The sequence below is a fragment of the Megascapheus bottae genome, chromosome X, assembly GCF_031878675.1.
Source record: "Megascapheus bottae isolate mThoBot1 chromosome X, mThoBot2.hap1, whole genome shotgun sequence".
Lineage (NCBI taxonomy): Eukaryota > Metazoa > Chordata > Mammalia > Rodentia > Geomyidae > Megascapheus > Megascapheus bottae.
In genome coordinates this window covers 47,926,715-47,951,833 of record NC_143547.1, presented here as the reverse complement: position 1 = coordinate 47,951,833, position 25,119 = coordinate 47,926,715, and the positions used below count along the sequence as shown (strand labels likewise).

At 37.1% G+C, this 25,119-nt stretch overlaps 1 protein-coding gene across 1 annotated transcript in view; it reads right to left on the bottom strand.

Moving 5' to 3' along the window:
* Abcb7 (ATP binding cassette subfamily B member 7) overlaps positions 1-25,119 on the bottom strand; it is a 137,164-nt gene that overhangs the window by 59,270 nt on the left and 52,775 nt on the right. The window contains exons 2-3 of the mRNA XM_090327216.1: positions 16,156-16,233; positions 13,447-13,533 (exon numbers count right to left, since the gene is read on the bottom strand). Coding sequence (XP_090183342.1) covers positions 13,447-13,533; positions 16,156-16,233 — 165 coding nt within the window. The remainder of the gene's footprint in view (positions 1-13,446; positions 13,534-16,155; positions 16,234-25,119) is intronic.

The following is a 25,119-nucleotide window of genomic DNA, read 5'->3' as shown; positions in this document are numbered from 1 at the left end:
TAGGCAATTTATTGTGCCAAGAGTAACAGAAATAAAACTGTTCATATCATATTGTGTTGAAAACAGGACTACCATCCTGACTTGCTTTAAATACAGAAGGCAAAAATATAAAATGCTAAAGTATAGTTCTTCTTAATGCTTTATTTTACACATATACACACACACGCACATGCATGCACACACACTTGAATAACTGGTAGAGCATTAAAAATGGAATAAGGCAGTAATTTTAAAATTCACTTTTCCAATCGAACGATTACAAAATAAATATAATTTAAAGCATTACAACACAAACTGGGGCATTTCAACCACTTTTCCATTTCAGTTTTGCTTGCCTTATTTTTCTTGATGGAATAATGGAAAAAGGCCCTATTTCTCCATATCTTTAGAAACACTTTTCCCTGTCAAAACCTTCTACAATACACCCCAGAATTTTTTCAATAAGGACACAGAGAAGTTGTGGCTAAGAGCAAGAAAATTATTCTAGTTGGCTTAATAGTGCATAAAATGTCACCACTTCATTTAACAAAATGGGTTCTGAAGTTGTGTAATCATGCATTACGAGTCCATTAAGCTATAAAGGACATGACTTCAGTTAGAGTTTAGATAAACTATAAAGTTTGAAAACTAATGTCTTTAAAAAAAAAAGTGGAGGCCAAATCAAAGAGATATTTCAGACCCTAAGGCATATTTTTAAAAGAGTTTAAACCAAATTATTCCTTCTGTACTGATGTACAATTAAACTGGTAGCCATCATGTATAGATCTTAAAAGATAAAATAATTCACAAGAGCGAGGACTCAATGTTTGGGTACCCAAGGTTATGGACATGGTCTTGGAGATACAAACATAACTACTTAGACATAAAAATCTATGATGGACTATATCCCCCCCTCTCTTTATATATATATATATATATATATATGTATATGTGTGTATCATATTTTTTATTTGTATGTTTTTACTGCTACTATAAAGGTGATGTACAGAGAGGTTATAGTTATATAATTCAGGTAAGGAGTTAAGATCACATTCTTAAAGAAAGGGTATAAAATGTAGGAAATGGTCAAAGAGGAGGACAATACTTTGGGTTACTTGAAAAAGTACTGTGTAAAGAGTAATTGCATCGTTAGGTGATGGTGGCTCACTCCTGTAATCCTAGCAACTCAGGAGGCTGAGATCTGCAGATCATGATTCAAAGCCAGCCCTGGCATGAAAGTCCGTGAAACTCTTATCTCCAATTAACCACCAGAAAACCAGAAGTGGCACTATGGCTGACGTGGTAGAGCACTAACTTTGACCTAAAGAGCTCAGGGACAGCATCCAGGCCCAGAGTTCAAGTCTCAGGACTTGTCTTTTTTTTAAATAAAAAAATTAATTAACATTGATTTTTAGATATTTCAAAAGATATGTTTAACAAACAAGTATTCAAGAAGGGAATCTCTATATACAATCACTAGCACTTAGATTTTAGAACATAATTAAAATTAAGCTGAGGGTTTGTATGTCATAGATACATATTAATCTAGGTTTTAAAACATTATGTCTATAGTCATAAATTTTTATGTCTATGTAGTTATGTTTATATTTCCAATACCATGTCCATAACATTGGGTATGCAAAAAAAAGAGTAATTGCATCACAGTGTATGAAAAAGAAAAAAAAAACTGATTTAGGGAAATGAAGTCATAATTCCTGAAGTAACTTATGGTAATCTTTTTTCTCTAAATCTCCATTATATATAAGTAGAAACTATGAAACGCTTTAAGTTTTTTGTTTATCATTTTCACAATAAATAAAAATGTTAAAATATTTTTTAATAATAGAAGTCAGATACAAAAAGATTATGAATCCAAGGCCAGCCTGGGTTTACGTTTTGAGACTGACTGAAAAAAATAGTGATGATTATATATCAGCAAAAGCTCTCTAAAATTGAATGTATACTTTTAAATGCCTGCAAAAATAAAAGTGCATCTACTTTATCCTCTGCTAACAGAATACATGCAATGTAGCCTTCTTAGTTTAAAACATGGAACTTACATTTTAAGTCCTATTACAATGTAAAACTAGTACTATGTTAGAATTAGAAGTACTTTTTAAAAATGTCTCAACTATGTATTGGAATTAGACGGCTGTAAATAAAGGAAAGCAATGAGAGTCAGGAAAAATATACCGAAGTTACAAAAGAAGAAATTTGAATAAGTTCTAAAATCTTATAATAATAAAATCCTATTGCACTTAAACTCGTTCAACCACTATGGAAAGCAATATGGCAGTGCCTCAAAAGGCTAAACATAGAGCTCCCCTATGACCCAGCAATTCCACTACTTGGCATTTACCCAACCATCCAGAAACTAGGGCATACTAAATCCATTACCACAACAATGTTCATTGCAGCACTATTCACCATAGCAAAGATATGGAACCAACCTAGATATCCCTCAGTTGATGAGTGGATCAACAAGTTGTGGTATTTGTACACAATGGAATTCTATGCTGCTGTCAGAAAAAAACGACATCGCCCCATTTGTTAGGAAATGGAAAGTCTTAGAAAAAATCATATGAAGTGAAGTAAGCCAGACTCAAAGGAACTTAGGCTCAATGGTTTCCCTCATTCGTCATCATCAGTAGAAACCTTGGGCTCTACTAGTAGAGATCTGCAATAGAGCAAAGCCTTGATTCATAAGGCCATATAGTATGAAGCTAATTGAAAAGACCTCCAGGATATTGAAACAAAAGCTATATAATGAATGATTGTTGCCCTTAATGTACTATGTTATCTCTCATCTCTGTTGCTGTCCCTTGGTTATCTCATATTGTTACAGTATCTCACTTTGTTATCTGATATATTGGATTTATTTGTATTTGGTTATTTGAAATTGGATAGGGAAGGGGGAAAACCAAGATAGGGGGAGGGGAGGGTAATGGGTACCAAGACATGTGAAAGGGCATCAATATATGTGAATTAATGCACCTTCTATCTGGCAAATATCATGTAATCCTTTTATTAATTACAATAAAAAATATACATAAAAAAATCCTATTGCACTTTTTTTCTACAAATGACATTTGAAGGAAAAGTCTGGAAGTGCCAGAGTTGTCAGAGGAAATAAAAATAACTGAAAACAAGGTGGTCCAAGAGAAGAAAACAAAGCCAGTGCCAGTAAAAGAAATCTAACTCACATTGTAAACAATGTTCAACAAATATTCATTTAATTAATCTATTTCCAAATTCTCACTAATATTAACAGATTAAAAGATGAAGAAAGAGAAACATTTCCTTTTCCCCATGTAGAAATGCTAGTAAAGACTGACATTAATATTCTTCAGATATACCTAATAGTTGCCTTATAAAATCATCATAACCTTTGATATATTTAAAATATTTACTTATTTGATATCAACATATAGCTTCATAAATTTGAGCGGGTAAGACAGAAGAACTTGTACACAGGAAGATAAAATAGCATGATCACAGCACAGTGGTCTCAAATCAAATATAGTCACACGTTGCTTAACAACAGGAATACACAATGAGAAATCTGTAGCTGGTTGATTTTGTTGGATGAACCTGCATGGTGTAGCCTACTCCTTATCTAACCTGTATGGATCCTAGGTTACAAACTGTACAACATATTACTGTGCTGAATATTAGAAAAATGTAACATAAAGGCTATGATTTATGTATTTAAAGCAAAGAAATAGTATGCAATAGTATTAAAAAGATTTTTAAATGGTATATCTGTCTAGAAACCTTACCACAGAAGTTGTTCTGGTTGAATCTGTGAGTGGGAAGGGACTGTGAAAGCCTAGGGCATTACTGTGCAATACTTTAGACTTTAAAAATGTTATACACAAGTACATTTAAATTTAAAAATCCTTCAGTAATTGATACACTTAGTTTAAAACACACATTGTAGAGCTACATAAAAACATTCTATCAAATTTTAGAGCTTTATGTGTTTTTAATTTAAAAAACTAATATACAAACACACAGATTATTCTGGGCCTATACATGCATCACTATCTTTCACCTCCAAATTTGTCCCCACTAGAAGGTCTGCAGCGGTAATGTGTTTAACACACAGGGAACAATCATCTCCCATAACCATCACACTGTCTCCTGGCAGATCTCCTTAAGGACTTGACTAAGGCACTTCTTGGAAGAGGGTCATTCTTTAGAAGTATGTCCATAGTAGTAGTTTGCTTTTGTTTCTTACCATAAACTCACTTATGAGAAGATAATACACCATGACATGCATCTCTAGTAAGATTGGAGACCATATTTCCAAACTTTTTTTTAATAAAAGAATTTATTAGGGGCAATGGGCAATGGGAACCAAGACATGAGAAAGGGTATCAATGTTTGTGAAGTAATGTACCTTCTATCTGATGAATATAATGTGTAACCCTTTTATTAATTACAATAAAAATATGTGGAAAAAATAATTTATTAACATTGATTTTTACATCATATTTCAAATGTTATTTTTAACAAACAGGTATTGAAGAAGGGAATCTCTATATACAATCACTGGCACATAGATTTTAGAACATAATTAAAATTAAACTGAGGGTTTGCATGTTGTAGATACATATTAATCTATATTAACAAAACATTATGTCTATAGAGTATATAGCACATCATAGATTTTTATGGCTATGTAATTATTTTTATATCTCCAAGACCATGTCCATAACATTGGGTACCCAAATATTGATTCATCACTCTTGTACAGTTTGGATCTAATAGCCACAGTTAAGGGTACCATGTGCCTTTTGTTCTTTTGGTCTTGACTTATCTCACTCAACAGATTTGCTCTAGCTTCATCCACTTCCCAGCGAATGCCATTATTTTATCTCATCTGTTGGTTATGTAGAATTCCATTGTGTGTGTGTGTGTGTATATATATATATATATACACACACACACACACACACCACATTTTTTTGTATCCATTCATCTGCAGCAGGGCATCTAGGTTGTTTCCATTGCTTGGCTATTGTGAATAGTTAAGAGATGAACATGGCTAAGCAGGTGTCCTTATCATATCCTGGGTTATGATGCTTAGGGCAGATGCCCAGGAGTGGTATGGCAGGATCATAGGAAAGGTCTACTTTCAGTTCTTTAAGAAACCTCCACAATGCTTTCCAGAGTGGCTGAACTTGTTTACATTCCCACCAGCAGTGCAGTAGGGTTTCTCTTTCTCCACAACCCCATCAGCATTTGTCATTGTTGAGTTCAGAATCTTGGCCATTCTAATTGGGTTAAGATGGTATCTTAGAGTTGTTTTTATTTGCATTTCCTTTATGACCATGGATGATGAGCATTTTCTCATGTGTTTTTCTGCCATTTTAATCTCTTCTTTGGATAAGTCTCTTTTTAGTTCCCTTGCTCATTTAGTGATTGGTTTGTTGGGTTTGGGAGGGGGATTAGTTTCTTGAGTTCCCTGTAGATACTGGATATTAAACATTTGCCTGATGTATTATTGGTAAATATCTTTTCCCAGTTACTTGGTTGTCTTTCTACTTTAGTAGCTATGCTTTTATCTCTGCAGAAGCTTTTTATTTTTAGGTAGTCCCATTTGTTGAGTCTCTCTCCTATCTGTTGTGACCCTGGAACTCTGTTCAGGAAGTTTTTGCCTGTCTATGAGTTCCTGCATCTCTCCTACTCTATTATGTAACAGTTTCAAGGTTTCAGGTCTGATATTGAGGTCTTTGATCCATTTTGAGTTGATGCTTGTGCATAGTGAAAGGCTAGGATCAATTTTTAGTTTTCTGCATGTGGCTGTCCAGTTTTCCCAGTACCAATAATTGAATAGGCTGTGTTTGTTCCACTGAATATCTTTGGCTTCTTTGTCAAATGCAAGTTGACTATAGTTATGCAGTTTTATCTCTGGATCTTCTATTCTGTTCCATAGATCTTCTGGTCTATTTTTGTGCCACTACCATGCTGTTTTTGTTATTATGGCTCTATAGTTAGTAGAGTTTGAAGTCTGGTATTTTATTAATACCATCAGCATTGCTCTTTTTGCCTAGAACTGTTTTGGCTATTCTAGGTCTTTTCTTGTTCCATATGAACCTTTGGATTACATCTTCTATTTCAGTAAACAATGTCTTTGGGATTTTGATGGGGATTGTGTTGAATTTGTATATCAATTTTGGCAGTATGGCCATTTTCACTATATTGGTTCTCCCTACCCATGAGCATGGGATGTCTTTCCATTTTCTGGTATCTTCTTTAATTTCTTTCATCAGGCTTTTATAATTTTCATTAAATAATTCCTTTACATCTTTGGTTAAGTTGATTCCTAAATATTTTATTCTTTTGGGGCTATTGCAAATGGGATCATTTTCTTGATTTTTCCTTGTTTGCATATTGTTGGCATACAGAAAGGCTACTGGCATTTGCAGGTTAATTTTGTATTCTGTCACTTTGCCAAGGTGGTTTATTAGTTCTAGGAGTTTAAGAGTGGAGTTTATTGGGTTGTTCAGGTATAGGATCATGTCATCTGCGAATAGGGATAGTTTAGTTTCTTCTTTCCCAATGTGAATCGCATTGATGTCCTCTTGCCTTATTGCTCTACCTAAGAGTTCCAGCTGTTTCCAAACTTTTTAAGTAGCTTATTTAGGTCTACAAAGCTGCCTTCATTTTCTTGGAGAGACTGTTCGCTTTCTTCTGTATTATTTTTCTTTTTGTTAGCCTCCTTTTTAGCTATGTGTTCAATAAGCACAGGAATTTTTTAACTCCACTATTATCTTATGAAACCACTAATGTATATATTATGTATACATGATCCCTTGCAGACTGAAACCTCAGTAAGGTTTCATGATTACCTATAAATAAAATTGGAAATAGCTGTGTTAGTAGTGTTTAATTGGGGGAAAAAACCCCATGAATCATAGAACTTATATGCAGCAGTGTTCACTTTGACAGTGTGACCTGAGGTAAAGTTTCATAGCCAAATAAACTATAATGAAACATTTACACTTAAGAATCACATTGAAAGGGTATAAAAAATAATGAGTTAGTATGGACTAGTTCACTTGGTAGAATTTCAAGATATTAAAGATAACTTTTTAAAAATAAACTAAATACATATGTTGCTTCTCAAATGAGAATTTTGTGCAGCTCACCAGAAAATGTCATCAAGCATGAAGCAATAGCAAATTTTTTTTACTAAAAGCTCATTCCTTTCAAGAGAGCAAAGTCATTGGGCTTTGATAAGAAAATGAAAGACTAAGAAAAAACAAAACAGCCTTTTGATAATGGTAACTGAATTACCTTTGCTTTAGCTGGAGAGGATTTATCTAAGAATTCTTGTTACAGATATCCCTAAATTTTAATAAGAAAAATGCAGAAACTCACAGAATCAAGGGAATAAATTTGAAAGAAACTAGAGGCAAAACTTGTGGTGAAAAGGGCAAAAAATACAAAAAGGAATGGTATCTGTTTTGTAAAAATACAGGCTAAAATATCTTTTCCCTGAAGAACTAATTTAGAATAATTTCAGGGACAGATAAACCATCCAGAGAAGACAAATGTCTTCTTAGCCCAAGGTAAAGACAATATTAATTAAAGGAATAATTAAAACAGCTACTTGAATACTGTTAGCTTGGTAAAAGCTAGGTCGAAAGAAGACAAGCAAGTTCATAAGATGTCTAACTGAAAAAACTCAGATGGTAACCAAAGAAGTTCACTCACATTATTAAAAAGTGTAATGAATTTAGAATTAAAGGAAAATATAAACTGTCAGGAAAGGCTTTACAATTATTGTTGTTTTCTCTATACTTTGGGGTTTTCTAAGCCCCTTGATCTGAACTTTCAATGGAGAGCTTTATATATCCAGTGGTGATTAGGCCCTGAGGAATAATGGATTATGCTATACATAAGATGGATTGTATCTAACAGTCCATTCAATAATTTACAATAAAAAGTAACTAGCAAACATACAGCTATTTACATTGGCCAGTCAGTGAATTCTTTATCCCCAAATGAAGTCAACTGGAGATATCAAATGACGATCATAACTTTGCTTGATGATGTATGAAGTCTAAGGGAGAAATCAGCCTTTCTATGTCATCCAGGTATTCTTATTCACTGGTCTGTGTGCTCACTCATTTTAACAAGTCTTCACATTCATTATCTCCTCAATCTTTCAATTTTAAATACTCTAAGGTTACTGTTCTACTTCTGTTTAAATCAAAATTTATGCCTAAGCTGTCCGATTGCCCCAGTGGGTACTAATCTCTTTTTAATACTGTTGACTTCAAAAGGTATCCAATCAATTAGATTTTTAAAAGACTGTGTCAGGCCAGGAGTTTGGCCTAGTGGTAGAGTGCTTGCCTAGCATGCATGAAGACCCAGGTTCGATTCCTCGGTATTCCACATACATAGCAAAAAGCTATGGTGCTGAGGCTCAAGTGGTAGAGTGCTAGCCTTGAAAAAGTCCAAGGTTGGGGCCGGGAGTTTGGCCTAGTGGTTAAAGTGCTTGCCTAGCATGCATGAAGACCCGGGTTCGATTCCTCGGTACCACATACATAGAAAAAAGCCAGAAGTGGTGCTGAGGCTCAAGTGGTAGAGCTCTAGCCTTGAGAAAGTCCAAGGACAGTGCTCAGGCCCTGAGCTCAAGCCCAGGACTGGCAAAAAAAAAAAAAAAAGACTGTGTCAAGCAAGGTATTTAGGAAAATTTAAGTTGTCTTTTCATTAATTTATGCATTATTTATGTTCCTATTTAAAAACAAAGGATGAGGTCCAGGAGTTTGGCCTAGTGGTAGAATGCTTGCCTAGCATGTATGAAGACCCAGGTTCGATTCCTTGGTACCACATACACACAAAAAGCCTGAAGTGGTGCTGTGGCACAAGTGGTAGAGTGCTAGCCTTGAGAAAGCCTAGGGACAGTGCCCAGGTCCTACATTCAAGCCCCAGTAATGGCCAAGAAAAAAAAAACAAAGGGTGAACTAAATTCACTGCTAGATGCCCTCAGAAAATTATGCTAAAAATTTGAACACAGGACTAATGCACCAATGTTCTTTAAAAAAAATCTCAAGATTCTATTATAAAAGAAATAATGCTTTGGGTCATCTATTTTAAAAGTAGCAGCTTTCAGGGCCTGGAGTATGGCCTAGTGGTTAAAGTGCTTGCCTAGCATGCATGAAGACCCGGGTTCAATTCCTTGGTACCACATACATAGAAAAAAGCCAGAAGTGGTGCTGAGGCTCAAGTGGTAGAGCTCTAGCCTTGAGAAAATCCAAGGACAGTGCTCAGGCCCTGAGCTCAAGCCCAGGACTAGCAAAAAAAAAAAAAATAAAAGTAGCAGCTTTCAAATATTAAAATTACCACACCTTTTTCACAAACCCATTATGACAACCACACGGGATAAACTGCTACGCATTATTACTGCTGATTAATAGTTACTAAGGACACACAAGTGCTGGTGCTCATTTGTAATTCTAACTACTAGTGACATTGAGATTGGAAAGATCAAAGTGTGCTGAGATTAAAAAGATAAAAGTTTGAAGCTATCCCCAGCAAAAAAGTTTTTGGGACTCCATCTCAACCAATAGATGGATGTGATGGCATGTTCCTGTTATCACAGCTTCGGCAGGAAACATAAATAAGAGAATAGTGGTTCAGGCTTGGATGGGCAGAAATTAAGACCCTAATTTGAAAAATAAGCAGAGAGAACAATTTTTTAAAGGTATGTCTCAAGTTGCAGAGCATCTACCTAGCATGAAGCCCAAGTTCAAACTCTAATACCATGACCTAATAATTGAAAATACACAAGTGAGAATAGTAAAAAGTAAAGCTTTAAAAGATTTTAGTTGGTTTTTAAGGTAAGATCTTTTATTAGATAAAAATCCTATCCAGTAGTTTAGCTTGAACAGCTCAAGGCTACGCCCTACTCCTTGAGCCACAGAGCCACATCTGTTTTCTGGTGGTTATTTGGGGATAAGAGTCTCACGAACTTTAGTGCCTGGGCTGGCTTTGAGCCACAATCCTCAGATCTTAGCCTCCTGAGTAGCTGAGATTACAGGTATGAGCCACCATGCCTGGCTCTAGTTTAGATTTTATGTCATTCTAACAATTACATTTTTAGACAGTGAGGACTTTGTCTTGTTATAATTCTATCTTCCGTACTTAGCATACAGTTTAGCACAAAGAAAATACATAAGACATACTTTTTAAGTGACTGGACTACGGTAGAGGACAGGCTTTATAGTCTGACATTATAGAAACAGTAGCTAATATAAACTGGGTACTTCCTAAGTGCTGGTATGAGGAGTTGACATATTTAAATCCCTTTTAACATGATAAACATCCCTAGACGAAGGAACCAAAACACAAAGGTTAAGAAATTTGTTCGACAAGGGTAAACAACCACAAAATTGATACTAGACACTATGTGGAAAATGAGCTAGATATTTTATGAGTGGGAATGGGACAGACGAACTTGGAGAGAGCAACAGAACAGGAAACACAGAAAGTATTGTACTTCAAGTGGTGCTGTGGCTCAAATGGAAGAGGCTCTAGGCTTGAGAAAAATCAAGGACAGAGCTCAGGGTCCTGAGTTCAAGCCCCAGAACTGGCAAAAAAAAAGGATTATACTCATTACTCATTACCTGATCCATGTAACTATAGCCCTATGTATATCAACTCTACAATTACAATTTTTTTTGCCGGTCCTGGGCTTGAGCTCAGGGCCTGAGCACTGTCCTTGGACTTTCTCAAAGCTAGAGCTCTACCACTTGAGCCTTGGCATGATTTCCGGCTTTTTTCTATGTATGTGGTACTGAGGAATCGAACCCGGGTCTTCGTGCATGCAAGGCAAGCACTCTACCACTAGGCCAAACTCCCAGCCCAACAATTACCATTTTTTAAAAAAAAGAAATTTGTTCAAGATTATTCTACTAGGAAATGATAGAACAGAGTTCAAATCTAGGAATTCCATAGTATCTTGTTGCTCATTCTCCTTTGGACTCTAAACTCAATATTCCATGATCTATTAGCCAACAAAGCTAAAATATTACAAAGATGGCAGAAAAAAGGAACAAAGATATATGGACCAAAAATAAAGTATTTCAGTGATTTTTGCTTTGTTATATTGTATTAGAAAAGCAACTATACTATCCTCACATTTATTGTTTTTCCTTATGTATTAATAGAATAAAATAGCGAGTTTCATGGTAAGATCTTCATATTTGCACACTATGTACTTCCTTGAAGTTTATATTGCTTGAGCTTAAATGATGTGATGACTTCTCATTTCTAGTCAACTTATTTTCATTTGTGTTTGGAACACTATTAGCAATTTTCCTTAAGAGGCTCTGATGACAGATGATCATGAAAACTGAAAGATATCATGCCAAAGACTAACACATGGATAAACAAATATCACTACTTGGCTTAATTTTTTAAAATTCTATCATGTGACATTTTGCTATTTCTAAAGACACCCATAAAGGATAGCAATAACAAAAATAGGACATGGGCCGGGAGTTTGGCCTAGTGGTTAAAGTGCTTGCCTAGCATGCATGAAGACCCGGGTCGATTCCTCGGTACCACATACATAGAAAAAAGCCGGAAGTGGTGCTGAGGCTCAAGTGGTAAAGCTCTAGCCTTGAGAAAGTCCAAGGACAGTGCTCAGGCCCTGAGCTCAAGCCCAGGACTGGCAAAAAAAAATTTGTTCCCTTGACTATCAATTCTGAAAATATTAGTTCTACTTAGATGATTGGGTCAAAGCAGAGGAAGAAAATAAAGGCAAGCTCAGAAAAAAAAGGACCAGATGGAGAGATGTTTAACAGTAGTCCAATAACATTTTCACTCAGAAAAAGTACAGTGCAATTAAATCTTTTTATTTCAGTAACTTTCCTATTTAGCATGCCTGTATAATGAATAAGAACAATAAGAATAAAGAATATGGATAATTAATAAATGGTATATGGACTATTTACCATGAAGCTAGGATAATGTAGGTAAGAACTAAGTATACAAAAGAAAAATCATAATGGGGGGAGGGAAAATGGGAGAAAAACATGAGAAGAGGTATCCATGTTCAAGAAGTAATGTACCCACTACCTGATGAACTGTAACTGCTCTATACGTTACCCTAACAATAAAATACAATAATAAAAATAAAAAAGGACGGGGCCGAGAGTTTGGCCTAGTGGTTAAAGTGCTTGCCTAGCATGCATGAAGACCCGGGTTCGATTCCTCGGTACCACATACGTAGAAAAAAGCCGGAAGTGGTGCTGAGGCTCAAGTGGTAGAGCTCTAGCCTTGAGAAAGTCCAAGGACAGTGCTCAGGCCCTGAGCTCAAGCCCAGGACTGGCAAAAAAAAAATAAAAAATAAATAAATAAATAAAAAAGGACAAAAAAGAAAAAACATAGAGGCTAGAAATGTGGCTTAGTGGTAGAGGGCTTGTCGGGCATGCATGAAGCCCTGGGTTCAATTCCTCAGTACCACATTCACAGCAAGAAACAAATGTGGTGCTGTGGCTCATGTGGTAGAGCACTTGAGCAACAAAAGCTCAGGATAGAGCTCAGGCCCTGAGTTCAAGACCCAGAACTGGCAAAAAAAAAAAAAAGGAGGAGGAGGAGGAGGAGGAAGGGGGGAGGGGGAGGGAGAGAGGGAGGGAGAGGAGGAGGGGGAGGGGGAGGAGGAGGGGAGGGGGGAGGAGGAGGAAAGAAGAAAAGAAAAGTCACAGATATTAAAACATATATACACAAATAAATCACTTGCAAATATGAAATCTAATTTGTCTACTTATTGAAAGAGTAGATTATATAACAAATAACTAATGACATTTTACAGAACTAACACATTTATGCCAGCACAATGATTGCAATCTCAGAACTTGGCTGAGACAGAAGGATATTTGAATTTGAGGTCAGTCTGGGCTACAAAGAAAGACCCTGCAGGGGCACCGGGGTTTGGCATAGTGGTAGAGTGCTTGCCTGGCATGCACGAAGACCCGGGTTCGATTCCTCGGTACCACATACATAGAAAAAAAAGCCAGAAATGGTGCTGTGGCTCAAGTGGTAGAACTCTAGCCTTTAGAAAGTCCAAGGCCAGAGTTCAAGGCAAAAAAAGACCCTGCCTCCCTCTCCCAAAAAATTAAAACTTAGATTGATAAACAGCTTATCTATATAACTCTGGTTGAATGATAGGGTTCTGAGTTAGAAAATATAACAGTTGGATGAGTTAATCAAAATACACTAAAACAAGAAGCCCATAATCCTTGCACTGAAAAGACAGATAGGATGATCAAGGGTTCAAGGACACATAGGCTACTTAACAAATTCCAGGCCAGCCTAGAATACATACCAAGATTCTGTCTGATTATGTATATGTATACGAAAATATGATAATTTTAAATACATATATCTTCCATGTAAGCACAATCAGAGAAGAATTCCCAGTTACTTCTTCGTTTCTGCTCTTACCCCTTCTTTTGGATCTGTGTGGAGTCCTCCTCCTGCGTGACCATGCCAACATGTTCTCTTGTCTATCAGTGGCCATGCCTGGAGAGCCTAGTTCAAAATGATGGCAAGAATGTCAGGTGTTTAAAAAAACTGGCTTAGATATCTAATCTTATAAATATTCCCCAAATGATTTCAAAAACATGGCTTTTAGCCTGGCATGGTAAAGCAAAACACCTTCAGAATTAGCTTGCAGCTAAATTTATACATAGGATACTGAGCTACAACACAAAGTCAAATCATTTTCTCTAAACATTTTTTGAATTATATTTTATTTGACTTCTACTGGCTCTCTTACTGTCATTAACTACTATATAGCCATAATCTGTTACTATATTATTGAAAAAGAAAATATAGTTAATTTGTTTCTTACTTGCTTTTTCTGTGTATATAAAACTAATAAATTTGACAACTGATTCTTTTTTCTCATTCTAACTCACATGTATATTTAGCAACAAGGAGTTGTTAACACTTCACAATCTATCTTATGCTATAGTCATTGACATATAGGTTTTGTTTTTCTTATTACAAAGTAAATCTCTTAAGGTTAGGTACAATATCTTCCAAGTTTTTCTCTCTCCTGGTACAGACCATAGCATCTCACATGTAACACAGCGGGTTGGGGTGGGTTCCTTCAATGCTTGTCAGATAAGCTTGTAAAATGGAGCTACCTACATATCTCCCAACTACCCTATTTGCTGTCTATTTCAAACTTTTTGAGGTCTTAAGATTAGTGCTAAAATCAAATATAAATTTTTTTCTAAAATATATAAACAATTCAGTTTAAAATTTAGACTTCTAAAAATTTAGGCTTGTTAATATTTAAAGTGCTTTCACAATTAAAAATTTTAAGGAGGGACTGGGAAGTTGGCTTAGTGGGTAGAGTGCTTGCCTAATGTGCATGAAGTCCTGGGTTCAATTCCTCATTACCATATATACAGAAAAGGCTGGAAATGGCTCTGTGGCTCAAATGGTAGAGTGCTAGCCTTGAGCAAAAAGACGCTTAGGGACAGTGTCCAGGCCCTAAGTTCAAGCCCCAGGAGTGGCAAAAAAAAAGAAACCCCCCCAAAAAAATACCACTTAATTAAGGATTGGAACTGATGAGGGAGACTGAAGAAAAGGGTGACTTCGATTAAGTTGTATTGTACTTATAAGCTGATCTGCTGAATGGTATTTTGTACAACTACTTAAAGATAATAAGAACATAATTTATAAATGCTTAGTGGGGGCCAGGACTGTGGCCTAGTACTAGAGTGCTTTCCAGCATTCATGAAGTCCTGGGTTCAATTCTTCAGTACCACATATGCAGAAAAGACTGGATGTGGTGTTATGGCTCAAGACCTTGAGTTCAAGCCCTAGGACTGGCAAAAAAATACTTAGTGAAGTACAGAGGTGTAATGATACTTTTTCAGTAGTCATAATTATCAGGACCTAATAAATAAGAGCATGATTCTTTGTAAACGGTAAGAGCTACCAGTATTATACACAACAGTATCAGCAGCTTAGGGCCAAGCTATTAAAATAGAATTACAAAAAGCAAAAATTCCAGTTAAGACACAAAAAGCAACTGCTATAAATGTATTGTTGATTTTTTATTTTTTTTGCCAGTCCTGGGCTTGAGTTCAGGACCTGAGCACTGTCCTTAGACTTTCTCAAGGGTAGAGCTCTACCACTTGAGCCTTAGCACCACTTCCAGCTTTTTTCTATGCATGTGGTATCGAGGAATTGAACCCAGGTCTTCGTGCATGCTAGGCAAGCACTCTACCAACTAGGCCAAACTCCCGGCCCTGTATTGTTGATTTTTAGATCAACAAAGAATTCTGTAAAAAAAAAAAAAAGACATCAAAAAGTAATATTTAATCTTTCACTGTCTATAAGAGTTTTTTCCTCTAAAAGGCTAAGCAAAAAGTTTTATTAGGGGGTCTAGTGAATGAAACACAAGACAGTGATGGACTTAAACAAAGCAAAAGACTTTTTTCCCTTAGAACTTAGAATAATAGAAAATCAAATGTATTTTTTGGTTTCTGCATAAATTTTAGAATAGTGTCTATGTCTTGTATCTTAGTAGTAAATTATTAATCAAGAGAAAAAATTCAAGTAGTTCTTAAGATTTAGAACATCTACTTTTCTAGTCTTTTTCTACTATAGAAATGTATGTCTCATTTTAAAGAACAGGGAATTTTTAAAGATGCCTTTCACTTACATTAGCAAGGAAAAAATAAGTCTTATCAGCATGTAAACTCACTAATCACATACCCCAGGGGCTCTAACAAGCTTAGAATCTCCCAGGGTGATGACTATGTGACTATCTTCTAAGGTAAAGAAATTTCACTCACTTGAAAACCTCAACATTCCGTAGATTAGATACAAATTACCAGGATAAATTTAAGTGTCAACAAGCTGCCATTACATTTATAAAAGCTTTCTGAAAAAATGTTATTCTACTTGGCAATGATCTCATTTGATTCAGACAAACTTCTCCAGGGGTAGAAAAATACCAAGATTTATCTCTGCATTTCTAGTGGAAGAAATACACCTTCTTGTCAGTATTTAGAAAAACAGAAAAAAGGAAATTATTTGAAAACTGCAAAATCTGTAGTAAATATGTAGACTAAATTGGGAAATGTCCATGGGCTTGCATGCTTTTTCTACTATATGTAAAAGTAATCTTACCTTTGCAGCATCTAATAACTGTCGTGAATTATCTTTTCCCCACCTCTGCCATGTACCATTTCTTAACAATTCTGGGATCTGTTGAAAAGATAAAAAGAGGGGATGGACTAAGAGTAATCTTTTCTTCATACACACACACATAAAACTAAAACCACAGCCAACGTTAGGAAAATGGTTGTCTTTAATACATGCCCCAAAAGGCATAAACAAACATAGCCAGTCATGGTCCCAGCTACTCAGAAAGCAGAGTTGGGAGGACCATGGTTCAAGCAAGACCAGCTAAGCAAAAACGTAGTAAGCCGTGATCTCAAAATACAAGCCAGGTATAGCATTACATATCTGTAATTCAAGTGAAGATAGTAGGAATATCAGTTTGAGGCCAAACCATGGCAAGTTATTATACATTTATCATACATGAAAAACAAACCTAAAATAAAAGGACTGAGGGTGTGGTTCAAATGGTAGAGCACTTGCCTACAAAGCATAAGGTCCAAAGTTCAATCATCATACAACAAAAATACATGCATACATATATACATGCATAAAACCATAGTCCAAGTATTAAGTAACTTGTATTAGTCAGAAAGAATATCAAGTGGTTCTGTGGCTCAAGTGGTAGAGTGCTAGCCTTGAGCTGAAGAGCTTACGGACAGTGCCCAGGCCCAAAGTTCAAGTCCCATGACCACCACCACCAACACCAACAACAAAAAGTTTACATCATATTGCCAGGTGCTGTGGCTCACACCTGTAATCCTAGCTACATAGGAGGCTGAGATTAGAGCATCCCAGTCCAAAGCCAGCACAAAAGACCCTGAGACCCTTATTTCCAATTAACTACCAGAAAACCAGAAATGGTGAGGTGGCTGATAAGAGCTGCTAGCCTTGAGCTGAAGAGCTCAAGGACAGCACCTAAGCCTAGAGTCCAAGCCCCATAACTGACAAAAAAAAAAAAAAGAATATCAAGGTGTATTTTCTCTTTACATGTACTTTCTATCTAGTTTTACATTTCTTTTTTTTTTAAGTAATCTTTGTTTCTTCCCTTTTTCCCAGTCCTGGCTTTAACTAAGGGCCTGAGCACTGTCCTTGGACTTTTCTCAAGGCTAGCACTATACCACTTGAGCCACAGCACCACTTTCAGCTTTTTCTATGTATGTGGTACCGAGGAATCAAATCCAGGTCTTCATGCATACTAGGCAAGCACTCATGGCCTTCTCCCCCACCACCCAGCAGTCCTGGAGCTTGAACTCAGGGCCTGGACACTGTCCTTGGACATTTTTTGCTCAAGGTTATCACTTTGCCTCTTGAGCCACACACAGTGTCACTTCTGGCTTTTTCTGTGCATGTTATACAGAGGAATCAAACTTATTCAAGCTTAGATGAGCACTCTACCACTAGGCCACACTCCTGGCCCTAGCCTTGTCTCTTAAATGGCTTTTGGGTTTGGTTTTTTTTGTTTGTTTTGGTTTGGTTTGGTTTGGTTTTGCCAGTCCTGGGCTTGTGCTTGGGGTACTGTCCTTGGACTTTCCCAAGGTTAGAGCTCTACCACTTGAGCCTCAGCACCATTTCTGGCTTTTTTCTATGTATGTGGTAAGAAGGAATCCAACCCAAGTCTTTGTGCATTCTAGGCAAGCACTCTACCAGTAGGCCAAACTCCTGGCCCTTAAATGACTTTTATACTCTTTTTAAATCTCTTTTGTTTTAATTCCCCTTATTGTTTTTAATTGTCCAATACCTTGTTCCCTCTTTATAATCTAAATCTGAAAACTCAATTTAGATACCAATTACAAGACAGATTAGTTTTGTCAAATATTCCTAGGTAACTAGCTGCTGGACTCCATGAAAAGTTTCCCTGTGGCATTATATTTCTTCAGAATGTTCTGAAAATGGAGCTGATACAAGAGAGAATGAAGAACCTCTGTGGTAACACCAGATAGACCATCTGCAAAATGGGCAAACATTTCTGAAGTATACAATGGATTTAATGAGAAAAAAATGCTTCTTAGGTTAAGTCTCTGCCAAAAGGCAAATAATAGTTAGCAGTTGCCTAAGCTTATAGAGCTGGACTAATGGCTCAGTTTAAAAAAAAAATCTAATCTTGCCAACTGGTGGCTCAGGCCTGTAATCCTAGCTACTCAGAAGATTGAGATCTGAGGATCAAGGTTCAAAGTCAGCCCAGGCACTAAAGAATGTGAGACTCTTATCTCCAATTAATCACTAGAAAAAGGGAAGTTGGGCTGTGGCTCAGGGGTAGGGCAGTACCCTTGAACTGAAGAGCTCAGGGACAATGCCCAGGCCCAGGGTTAGGGCAATACCCTGAGCTGAAGAGCTCAGGGACAGCACCCAGGCCTGAAGTTCAAGCCCCATGACCCACCAAAAAAAAATCAATCTTGTACAACGAAAAATACCAAAAACATAAAAGCAATACAGAATAAGTACCATAAACAAAAAAAGAATCAGTTGAGAAAATTACCTGTTGTTTTCTAAAAATGGTACCCACAGATGATTCTGCATGCTTGTGTGTGTATTTAGCATTACCTTAATTAGAAAAAAATGCCACTGATTGTATGCACACAGTTCTGCCAAGTCAAAATTTGTTCTCAATCTTTTCACCACAGTAATCCAGCCAATTACTGTCAACGATGTCACTGCTTAACCACACTGTTTTCCTCCCTGCCCTTCTGCATATTCCTTGCCTAGCTTCACTTCATCATTTGCCTCTTTTTCTCAAGCCGTTAATTCACATAACTGCACATCAAAGCAAGATCTTGCTAATATCTGCATATATATGTGCCACTTATACTTAAAAATATTTTCAACCAGGCGCTAGTGGCTGATGCCTGTAATCCTAAGCTACTCGGGCGGCTGAGATCTGAGGCTCTTGGTTCAAAGCCAGCCTGGGCACAAAAGACCCTGAGGCCCTTACCTCCAATTAACCACCAGAAAACCGGAAGTGGCACGGTGGCTCAAGTGACAGAGCTGAAGAGTTCAAGGACAGCACCCAAGCCTAGAGATCAAGCCCCACGACCAATCCCCCCCCCCCAAAAAAAATATTCTTGTCAGTATGATGTTACATTTATGTTCTTAAGGTAATGAGTACATTACTTCTTGAACATTGTTACCCCTTCTGAGCAATTTATACTTCTTTACCTGTTAAAACTTATCTAGCTGGGCACTTTGGGCTCACACCTATAATCCTAACTATTCAGGAGGCTGAGGTCTGAGGATGCTGGTTCAAAGCAAACCCTCACAGGAATGTCCACATTAAGACTCTACTCTCCAATTCACCACTCAAAAACTGGAAGTGGAGCTGTGGCTCAGAGTGGTAGAGCCTTATACAAGAGCTCAGGGACAGCACTCAGGCCCTGAATTAAAGCTCCACAACCAACAACAACAATAATTTTAAAAAAGTGTCCAGTTTGGGGGCAGGAGTTTGGCCTAGTAGTAGAGTGCTTGCCTAGCATGCACGAAGACCTGGGTTCGATTCCTCGGCATCACATACATAGAAAAAAAAAGCTGGAAGTGGTGCTGAGGCTCAAGGGTGGAGCTCTATCTAGCCTTGAGAGACGTCTAAGGACTGTGCTTAGGCCCTGAGTTCAAGCCCCACAACCAGCACAAAAACAAAAAATTTTTTAAAAAGTGTCCAGTTCTATCCCAAGTAAATATCTATTTTTTTCTTTCCTCTCTCAGACCATACCAATATTTATTTTGCAGTTGGATAAAAGACTGTTGGTGAAATACTTGAAACTTAATAAAATGTAAATTATTCACAAAACATAATTCTGAGGTCATATTTTGCAGAATAAAGACAACTAACATCAAAGCCAATCCTCTGAAAGTCCCTATAAAACTCCTTCAGAATTTCCACTTGCCTTTTATTTAAAATGTTTTAGTATCATCTTTAAGTAGTTGTACAAAGGAGTTGCCATTTAACAAAGCAGTTTATGAATATAATATATCTTGATCAATGTCATTTCTTTCAACATTTGGATGAGAATGGGGATGGATGAATGCCTTCCCTACCCACCCCTTTCCTCATTCTTTTTAATTTTGTAGGATATACACTGGTTTCTTTTTGCTTGTTTGTTTGTTTTTGCTAGTTCTGGGGCTTGAACTCAGGGGCTAGGCACTGTCCTTAATACTGTTTACTCAAAGCTAGTGCTCTGCCACTTGAGCCACAACACCACTTCCAGCTTTTTCTGAGTATGTGGTACCAAGGAATCTACCACCAGGCTACACTCCCCACCCCTGGATTCCTTTTTTTTATTTATTAATATTGTGTAGTTGATATACAGAGGGATCACAGTTACATGAGTCAGGTAATGAGTACAATTCTTCATGAACTAAGTCTCCCCTTCTCTTCCCAGTTTTTCCCTCCTGTCCCCACCCACAAGATACACAGTTCATTTTCCACCTCAGGTGTAAGTACCACTGTTCACCCTTGTTAAACTTTTTTGTGCCCCCCCCTTACTGTCCCAAATACAAAACAACACAAAGGAAAAGCAAACAAAAACAGCAACATTCTGTTTTCTTTTTCAATTACCACATGTGTGCAAGCATGCACACTCTAGCTTGAACTTGGGGCCTGGGTACTGTCTCTGAGCTTTGGTGCCTAAGGCTAGCACTCTAGCACATTGAGACACAGCATCATTTCTGGCCATTGGGTAGTTACTTGGAGATAAGAGTCTCACAGATTTTCTCACCTGAGCTGGTTTTGAACTGTGATCCTCAGATCTCAGCCTTCTGAGTTAGACTAGAGCCATCAACACCAGGTTTTCTAACAACCTTATTTTTAAATTTTTACTTTTTGGCTAATCCTGGGGCTTAACTCAGGACTTGAGAACTGTCCTTGGGCTTTCCTGAATGCTGGTGCTCTACCACTTGAGCCACAGCACCACTGATGGCTTTTTCTATGTATGTGGTACTGAGGAATCGAACCTGGGTCTTCATGCACGCTTGGCAAGCACTCTACCACTAGATCAAACTCCTAGCCCCACACTACCTTTTTTCTCTTAAGCACCAGTATTCAATATACATGATTATACTCAAACTGAGATTCTAGTACATAAATACTATTGTTGAAATGATCAAATAACTGAGACATACACAAGTACAGAAAACATGCACATTCAATATTCAGTGTAAGATATGAAAAATAAAAAGAACCTTGTCATAGTCTTCTGCAATGGCCTTATCTTCCAGTTCTCTGGAGGTAAATAACAGTGATTTTTCACTGCAAGTGTAAAACCTCAATCCCATAGGTTAGGGGCATCGCTCACACAGTATAGTACCTCCCTAGCAAGTGAAAAACCCTATGCTCAAACCCCAGTACCACTACCCTGTTCCAACACTCAATCACCTAACAAGCTAATGTTTTTGAACGTTACTCCTAAAACCCTACCACTATTAATAATATTGTTTCTATGGGAAAATGCTCAGAGTTGTAAACAACAGACATGGGATGGTGTTATTTCTGAAATATCAAGGTAAGAGCTTATTACAAAGTATCTCCCTCATATAAACTGAACAAGAGAAGATAAGACTATTAAATACTATGAAACATGATTTGAAAACTAAAGGGTTACATTAGAAGCCTTCTAAGCGCCATTCTAATTTTGAAATTGTATTTTTATTGGAATGATTTTTTAAATGTTAACTGGTTTAAAAAACAACTGAGGGGCCCAGAGTGTAGCTTAGAGTGCTCACCTACATGAAGCCCTGGGTTCAATTCCTTGGTACCACACACCCAAAAAAAAAAAAGCCAAAAGTGGCGCTATGGCTCAAGTGGCAGAGTGCTAGCATTGAACAAAAAGTGTCCAAGGACAGTGCCCAGGCCCTGAGTTCAAGCTCCAGGGTTGGCAAAAAAACAAAAAAAAACTTAACTGAGTAGATTAGATTTCTTTAATAAATGTGGCATCTTTGTTTATAACAGAAGCCCTCCAAAGTAACACAAAAAGCAATAAACCATACCACTACAGAAGATAACAGATATGATGAATGTTTAGATACTAAAGAAATTCAGTATAATGAAAATGACAATGTGTTAAGCCATTTTACAAAACAGGTAAGTTAAAATAATGCATTTCTATAGGAGAGTTCTGTTTATTTTACCTCAAAAACTCTGGAAGATCTCCCAAATTAAGGCATTTGTGGCATTGGAGCAAAATAATACATTCATTCATTTGGATCAGCATTATTCACGTGCTACTCATTAAACCTATTAATCTTTGATAGACAGCTGCATAAACACAATGCCTTGTTCAGTACACACAGTCAATAAAGATTTATTAAAAAAATAACACTAAAATTACTATTTTAGCAGACAGAACTACCTCTCTCTGTAAAGGCGATCAAACCATAAGAGAAATGGTACTATATCAGAAGCCTATTCTTATGATTACATTGTTCTTACAACTGCATTGTTCCTTTAAGGTAAAATTCAATCTTGAGGCTAGGAGTGTGGCCTAGTGGTAGAGTGCTTGCCTAGCATGCATGGAGCCCTGGGTTCCATTCCTTGGTACCACATACACAGAAAAGGGCTGGAAGTGGCACTGTGACTGAAGTGGTACAGTGCTAGCCTTGAGAAAGCCCAAAGGCAGTGCCCAGGCCCTGAATTCAAGCTCCAGGACTGTCAAAAAATCTACTAAATTATTTACTAATTACTAATTCATACTTTTTGTGATCGTTAACCTTCATAATTCAATTTATGTTCATTACGATACCTGAAGAACTAATAAGAAATTAGCTTAGTATGCATATGGTCCTGAGTTTGGCCTCTAGCACTGCAAAAAGAAAATAAACAAAATAGATGTAAAAATTATTTATTGGTGCCGGGAGTATGGCCTAAGTGGTAGAGTGCCTGCCTAGCATACACAAAGCCCTGGGTCCAATTCCATGGTACCACATATACAGATAAAACTGTAAGTGTGCTACAGCTCAAGTGATAGAGTGGTAGCCTTGAGAAAGCTCAAAGACTGGCAAACAATAATTTACTGTCAATCAATTGAGAAGTTTGAGTCAATTATTTTGCATTCCTGAGCTTCAGGAATAAAAGTAAGTTCCCAACTATGCAAGATGCTTGCAATGCTCATCAGTATCCAAAGGCAGTGTATGAACAGTGTTATCAACTAGTCATTAATCATCTGTGATCAAAACTTGTTTTTCTTTCCAACCACTTAGATATTAGCTGGAGGAAAGAGCTATGGGGGGACAAAAAGACATACAGGAAGCAGGAAAAAAAAGACAAATGGTAGGCAGATGTCTCAGATTTTGTAATTATAATTCTCAGTGACAGTTGAAGGATAAAGAATTTTGTTGTTGAGCTGAGAATGTGGCTTAGTGGTAGAGTATTTGCCTTGCATGAATGAAGTCCTGGGTTCAATTCCTCAGTACCACCTAAACAGAAAAGGCCAGAAGTGGCTCTGTGACTCAAGTGGAAGAGTACTAGCCTTGAGCACAGAGAGGCTCAGAGCCCAGGCCCTGAGTTGAAGCCAGAGGACTAGCAAAAAAAAAAAGGTATGATCTAAGTCATTGGAGGAATATGAAGATGAAGCAGTCAGCCTTGAGTGAAAGCCAAGAGTTCAGGCCCTCAATTCAGGCCCAGTATCAGCACAAGAAAAATGGTTTGAAAGTACAGCTCATGTAGGTCAGTGGAACAGATCTTTGCCTAGTATTTATGAGAGGCCCTTTATTCCCTCTCCAGAATCACCAAAAGAAAGGAGTCAGACAGACACAAGCAATGACAGACTATGAAGAAAAAGCTACAGAACTTGCTTCTTTTAAATAATGAAACTAGAGGACAAATGAACTCTTTGCCAAATTAAGAGTGAATTTATTGAGGACACATGTAATAGTTACTTCACTGGGATAAGAACCCAAAAACTTTAGAAAATTCGTATCACTCTCTCAGACTCTTAGCCCTATTATGTGCACAGAATTGGAGATATTATCACACATTTTCCTCTGCAGCTGGAATAGTAAGCTAATGTGAGCTAAGTCCAGAAAGTAGAATTGAACCTATTTCCTACTACTTTACACTTTCAACTTCAGGTAATTTAATAGTCTTACTCTTTATGTTTACTAATGTGTACTTGGAAGAGAACCCTTGGGCCTGTTCTTTAACTCTCAGTTCCATAGCTGAACAATTTGAATCAGTAGTAGAGCTACCACCTTGCTTAGTTGTATTTTTTATAGATATTTATGTTTACTGTTTTTTATGAATATGCCATATTGCTACTGATGACTAAACTACCTAGAAAATTACCCTAAACTTGCAGGAGACAGAATTTTTTCTTTATATAATATATATATATGCATACATATAATTGTTATTGTAAAAGTGATGTACAGCCATGTGCTGGTGGCTCATACCTGTAATCCTAGCTACTCAGGAGGCTGCGAACTGAGGATCATAGTTCAAAGTCAGCCTGGGCACTGAAGTGTGTGAGACTCTTATCTTGAACTAATCGCCAGAAAACAGGAAGTGAGGATGTAGCTCAAGTGGTAGAGTGCTAGCCTTGAGCTTAAGAACTCAGAGACAGCACCCAGGCCCAGAGTTCAAGCCCCATGACTGACAAAGGAAAAAAAAAAAAGGTGATGTACAGAGGGGTTACAGTTACATAAGTCAAGTAAAAAGTACGTTTTTTTTTTTAAGTTTCACCCTTTCCCTTGGTTTTTCCCAAGATTTTCCCTCCTTCCTTCCTCCCCAAGTTGTACCATGTCCAGTGAGCATCAGTGCTGCATTTGTTCAACCTGTGTCCCTTTCTGTGCCCTCCTTACCTTCCCTAAAGCAGATAAACCTACTAATAAGACAAAAGGTATAGAAAACAAAAACAGAAACAAAGGGGAAAAAATACCTTTTTGTTTCCATTTGTTAGACTTCATTCTGATAAGAATTATTTTATACAAACATATGCACATAGCTATTGAGCCTTTGTGATCCTCTAATAAGGATAGCCTCCTTTGGTC